Below are 6,597 nucleotides of genomic sequence, written 5' to 3' on the forward strand. Positions count from 1 at the left end.
TTTTTTCTTTTTTTTTCTTTTTTTGTGAGCGGACAAGAAACAATTATATTACAACTATTGTTCACATTTTGTATATTTCACAATACTTAACATTGATTACACGGATTTTGTTCTATCCCTAACTTTTATCTTTAAACTTTTAACTTTCTATCCCTAATTTTAGAACTATTATAATGCACTGAAGCTGGGATTTTGTTTCATCTGTAAATGGTAAATAATGCCTTTAATACGGCAGAAGCTCCACAGAATCTCATTATCTTGGCTCTCAACGACTCTCAACTAACCAGCAGAAAGAGAGTAACTGACTCTCAGCATCAGAGTTTCATCACAGGACCTGCGGCTATACAAGCTGCCCCATCATATTTTTTTCGCATTATGACCTTAGTTTAACTCGCATGTATACAGAGTACAGACCTTGTGTTAATACAAAGACAAACATTTGAACATTCCTGTGAAGTTCCATTTTAAATTATCTTCTGTATAATTTTCGTATTTACATACTTTGTGATATATGTGAGAAATATGAAAATAAATTGAAATGAAATGAAATGCACGAAATTTGCTTGTATAGCTCGCTCCACGCCCGCAGAACTGACCAGCTACACGGATATTGGTAGTATCGACGCCGTTCCTTGCCAGTAAAACACCTGTATTACACTCGAAGAATGCCCGCAAAATTAATGACGCGCGTGTCCGGCGCATAGGCACAGACCCACGAACAACCTACGTACAAAACTAACAAAAGGTACTTCAAACGGGTTAACTGCCTAATGACTTGAGGTAGATACGTGTCTCCTACCTATATAGTGTTCTGCGTGGACCTCTGCTAGCAATCTCCGCGACTCACCCGGAACAATTTTCAAGCATGCTCAAAACTTGGCTGCGGGTAAATCGTACTAGCGTGCACACCTCCTGGCAACTACGGGCGAGATACGTGCTAAGTACTGTCAGGTGCGGGCCATCTGCGGGATTTCCGGGTAGCAAAACTTGTACCCCGCAAGTCACAAGCAATACTTGCCCGGAAAGGTGAGGCAGACCATTGAGTATGGTCAAAACCTGTGTCGGGTGAGTCGCGAGGATTATCCGTATCTCGCAGGCAACTCTCCGGCAGGTAATACGCAGTTGTAAAGCAGGTACTTCGCAATGCTCGTATGTCGTCCATAACTATAACGTAAGTAGCACGCGTCCAGCAGGTTAGACGAACGCGAAACCAGCCAAAATCCTTGTCTGCCCGCAGAAAATTATCATGCGTGCTGGTAAATCCCTACACGCAACAAGCTCGCGAAGCTTGCTCGGAAAGGTGTGACAGGGCCTTAAACCGCAAACTTGTGCTCTGATATAGTATGAGGCATACTCTCAGGGATACCCTTTTCCTCGCATTTTCGCGAAGGTGGTACAAATAATGGTTTAAACCATGGACAAAAGCCATGACCGCCAAGTGTAGCACGGAATATTTCGTTACGAAATTGGTCATTTCGTCGATAAAATTACCGTTTCGTTAACCCAAATATAATTTCGTGGACGAAAATGATTTTTTTTTAGTTACAAAATGTTGTCATTTCGTTACAAAATAATCATTTCATCGAAGAAATGACTGATTTCGTCACGAAATATTCCATGGGACATTTGGCACTCCATGGTTTTTGTCCATGGTTTAAACCATGGTTGCATTTGTACCACACCTTCGTGAATTCGGGCCTTTCAGGGTCTACTCATTCTGGCATAGCATTTGATTACAACCCACTGTTGGTTATATACATTGTGAGTCACGAAATCTCCTATGTGGTTATGCTGATGCAGGCTCATGCCAAGTCGCACTTCTTGTTTAACAATTAAAAAGGCAACATCACTTTCTTACACGGTAAACATTGTTAAAATGAGAAAAATCAAGTACGCGATGAGTACAATCATGTCATGCTATGATACAGTACAACACCAATATCTGAATATAATTAGATACACTGAAAAATAAGAAAATTAATGACACAAATACGGACATCAAGCTTTCGTGATGATGACGTTTTCCCAAATCCTCTCTATGAGAATGCGTTCATTGTCACCATCCGGGTCGCAATGACCAGCACCCGCCGATCCGGGTTCGGCGTCCGCTCTCCTGGCTACACGGTACTCCCTCGCTTGCTTCCTAAACTTGGTCAACACGGCATCCTCCATTTCCTTTGTAGCGGACTCTCGAAAGTGACCGACGTGGGTCAGGAAATCGAGCAGCAGGTTGCCCTCGGCCGAGCCCTGATCGAAAATGCTGGTGATGTCGACCGTGACTCGCTGTTCGGAGATCGTGAACGGGATGTCGAGCTCCTTCAATATTCGCTTGACCCTCGTCGAGCTCGTGTAATCCTCTTTGCGGAATTCGTGAGCATTCAGACTTGACGTATCTGTATTATCATAAAATACAATGCGATATCAGGATAAATGAAACGATTATAACTGTTACTAGGGCAAATTAACGGCTAGGGCGGAACATTATCAACTCCGGATTTTTTATACTGAGCACGTCTATCGAACAAAGTGTAATGTTGCTCATGATGAACACTAACTAATACAATGTAAGTAAAGACACATGTGTCTGGATTCTGCTGGAGTTGATCTGAAATCCTACAGGCTGAGTTCGAATGGTACCAGTGGAGCAAGTCTCGAATGGAATATCGGGACATTGTGGATGACATCGTGGGTGACGTGGGTTTTGTGAGGGCGGAAATTTCTAATCTTGTCGTTTTGTCTTTGTAAATCAAACAACGGGGGCGTTGGCGATCACCCACCACTAATCCCAGATTTTCCATGATATACCTTTATTAGTATATCAATAGCCAAACTGTGAAACTCAAGTCTCCATTAACTATTATTATGGTCGGGAGAGTGCACAAAAGGAATGTGACGCGGAGGCAACAGCGGCGGCGAACACCGCTGATTCCAAACTTTTTTCAGGGCATTTCGTCTTCTCAAAAATACAATTACATGACCAAACTACGAACGATAATGAAAATTATAATCAATTAAAAATTGTCTCGGGAATGATTAGTTTTTCTAATAACTACGAAAGTAATATACCTTTCAGTAGGGTGGTCAGTAGAATCCCTCCTGGTGCTAAGCTATCGTACAGAAACTTTAAGGCTACACGAAGATCATCCACGTAGTACAGGCTGTGCACGGCAGATATGAAATCGAACTGCTGCGGCGACCCTTCGTTGCTCTGGCCACTCTTTTTCGCCATGTATTCTTCCAGCGTCTCGTTGTGCCACTCGAAGTTAGCAGCGCCCGGCACAGACCAATCAGCACTCGACGATTCCTTGGTGGCGGCCGATTGGAACTCTTCCAGATAGACCCGTGCGGGTTCCAGGACCACGTGGTTGAAGCAGGCAAAGCGCTGAGAGAACATGCGCAACAAGATGATGTCATACTCGCCTGACGGTTAACAAAGATACCAAGGCGAAAATGTCATATTATATATATAGTGCATGAGGCTGAATGCACTATAACAATATAAGCACCGACAAATTCTGAATTTGCCCCGAAGGCCAGTTATATTCAATGAGGCCGCAGGCCGAATTGAATATAATTGCCTGAGGGCAAATTCAGAATTTGGAGGTGCTTGGTACTTGTTATAGTGCAATAAGATGTCATGCACTATGTGATATATAAAATAGCATACATACCCAGTCAAGATAAGCCTAGATCATTTCTAACAGTTGCACGTGTCTACACAAGCAATAATACCAGTTTCTTTGAACCTGTGTAGACAAAATCCTGAAGATCCAAATTCAACTATAGAGTCTAGGGTCTACGTGGTTATATCTAAAGTTTTCTAGGCCCTACGATAGGTTAGGCCTAGGGCCCTAGGGGTCCTGGCCTAACGTTTTTATACTAGATCTACGTACACTGTACTGTACGTCACTTACGAGCAAACAGAGCTAGTTAACACTTGACCCTACAATAGGTCAACTAACAGTAACACGTTAGACGCCCTACTTACTGCACTGTGGGTCCAGGACCAGGACTAGATGATGTTTTGTAGGATTAGGGATCTACTGGATTTAAACGCAAGGCTCGTGCCAGGCCCCATTGCTGCACATGCGGATTCCGAGAGTGTGTTGTGAATGTCGTAGTAAAGTTCATAGCGTAGCGTGATCAAAGAGCGCTTAGCGTACGAGTATACTGTACACACCACACGCTGCCAATTTCCACGGCGCACTTTCACGTAGAATGTACGGAGAAAGCGGCACAAATCTTGGGTTGACTTGCTCAGTAATATCCGTCGGACTGATTCCTTTTTCAGAAAAGTAGGAGTCCAAAATTCGTAGGGCGTATTTGATGGCATCCTTTGTGTCCTTATTGTCTAAGATACTGTTTATATAGATCAGTCTCTCTAAAAGTAGCGAACCTGTTCATTTCAGCTTCCATGTTTAAATCTACCGCTGAAAGTCTAGTCCCATCACACAGGTAAGTTGCTGGCAGAGCCAGCCTGCGAGAATTGAGAATAACGATAATATCGAGCAAAATATATCGCGGTTGTGGCGCAATCGCGTTGATAAGGTGCGGGATTCAAGTACTCGATGATTAAAATGAGGGAGCAAAAACCGATATCAAATCGATAGTGGGTTATCGTTTGCAATCGTTATATTTTGCGTGCACTATAACTTTTGTCGTGCACTGCCGGCCTGTATCATAAGTATGTATGCTATTTTATATAACGATTTACGCAACGAAATAAGCAGTAGCAGCTACCTGATGCATGCTTTATCTTTTTTTTTTCATCCGTAGCGAGCTGCTAAAAAACAAAACAAAACACAAACACAAACAGACAAAGAAACAAACGGAACCAAATCCTGGTTGAGGGTTTAGCATTTGGGGAAGATTGGAGAGTTCCTCTTTTCGCTTTAGTGATATAACGATAGAAGTTGTGACGGCAATTTTGGAGGAGCGTCACCTTTGCACTCTTTTTTGACACACGGTATTGCAATAAATTGCACTCGTTAAATTTAAAACTAAACACGAACTTTGAACATTCGAAAAGGCGATGGCGGCGGGGGGGGGGGGGGGGGGTCTTCGGATACTTCACTAAATTTCCACGTTCGATTTTAGAACTAAATGAACACAGTAACTCTGAACGACAAAAAGTGTAATCAAAAGATCGAGGGTAATGATGCAAAAGTTCAAGGAATTCCAAACACAAATTATCGTCTTTTCATCTCTTCATCTAACTGAAATAATGACAGAGCCTTGTGGTGAAGAGCAGCGGCATACACTGAAGAGGCTACCCTGGATCACCGACAGTCACCCTCGATCTCTGGATGAAGCACGACAGTTTCCCGCCTAACATAGCTTTTCTCAAAGCAGGCTTCCGCACCTTCCTGCTCACGATGGGAATCACATGCTCTGCAGAAGAATGACTAAACGGGTGATATATGCTGATAATATATACACGCTGTGTTAGTCCATCACACATGATATTGTGTTAGCAATTAGTATGACTTTATTGAAGATCGATGCTCACCTGACCCGCTCCCAACCCCTAGAGACCGAAGGATGTGGTCCGAGGGGCGGATCTCTCCCAACTTGTGAACAACAGCAGACGGAAAGTTTTCCTCGGCCCATTTCCGGTCACTAGTATGCTTGCCAGTCTTTTCCACAAACACATTGTACGCCTTGCTGTAATGAGCGAGATCAGCTGCCAAAACGTTCATCGCGTTTACCGTCTAGACTTTGATCAGTTATAACATAGGGCTGGTATACAGATTTATCCACGAGGCCAATGGCAATTATATTCACGTGCAATATCAGACGATCATATCAGCATTCACTCGCATAAGTACTTCCTCGGTGTACAGATTTTCGTAGAGAAATAAATACTGGGCGACTGAGCACACCGCATAGGGATCATCGGTCACATCATGGAGGTGGATACTGTCGGACAATTGAAAGCAGCGCGATGTACATAGTCTGTATACCGCGACCGTAACCTTGTTCTTTGAATTATACCAATGCACTAAGCCAGATCCTTCAAGAGGCGTTCTTATCAGGTAGCAGTCGTAGCACCACCACACTCTGTCACGACTTCTACACAATACTAGTAGAACATCATGTCTTATTTAACCGGCTTCACATTCATGATAGTGAGGCAGCAAACAAACTTGCAGAGAAGTTGGCATCCCACTATAAACATTAAATTAACCGATCCGTACACCATCCGGACGGATTTAGTTTCACGTCCAGCTAGCATATGACTGCCTGAGGCCCTGAGCACTGCAATTATACAATTTTGTAGTATAGCTAGTAGCGAACTCTGATCAATGCATCTAGCATGTATAGTAGCTCCAAGATACATAGGCCTACTCGGTTGGGAAATGCTGCCTGGCTGTCTGGACATGATAGACAGCGCACAGCGGGTATATTACACAATTTATCACCAATATTTTAAAAGTCAGCAGGTTGAAAAGAACACTGGCACTTTTTTTTTCAGAGTTACAGCTCCTTTCAAAATTGCTGGAACGACACCTTGAACCCTACACCCTAAAGCCTAAGCTATTTTGACCCTTTCAGGTACAAGGGGTGGGGGTGGGGGGGGGGGAGCAGGGGCGGATC

General features: G+C 43.4%; 1 protein-coding gene across 1 annotated transcript; it reads right to left on the reverse strand.

Moving 5' to 3' along the window:
• Nucleotides 1-1,998: 1,998 nt before the first annotated feature.
• LOC139708206 (histamine N-methyltransferase-like) lies at nucleotides 1,999-5,699 on the reverse strand. Its single transcript, XM_071620179.1, has 3 exons — nucleotides 5,510-5,699; nucleotides 3,067-3,420; nucleotides 1,999-2,393 (listed from the first exon to the last, which is right to left on the reverse strand). The coding sequence occupies exons 1-3, from the start codon at nucleotides 5,697-5,699 to the stop codon at nucleotides 1,999-2,001; spliced, it is 939 nt and encodes a 312-aa protein (XP_071476280.1).
• Between the last annotated feature and the right edge of the window lie 898 nt (nucleotides 5,700-6,597).

This window comes from Diadema antillarum, unplaced genomic scaffold (assembly GCF_040938485.1).
Source record: "Diadema antillarum isolate AM-2024a unplaced genomic scaffold, OU_Dant_1.0 seq00001319_RagTag, whole genome shotgun sequence".
Lineage (NCBI taxonomy): Eukaryota > Metazoa > Echinodermata > Echinoidea > Diadematoida > Diadematidae > Diadema > Diadema antillarum.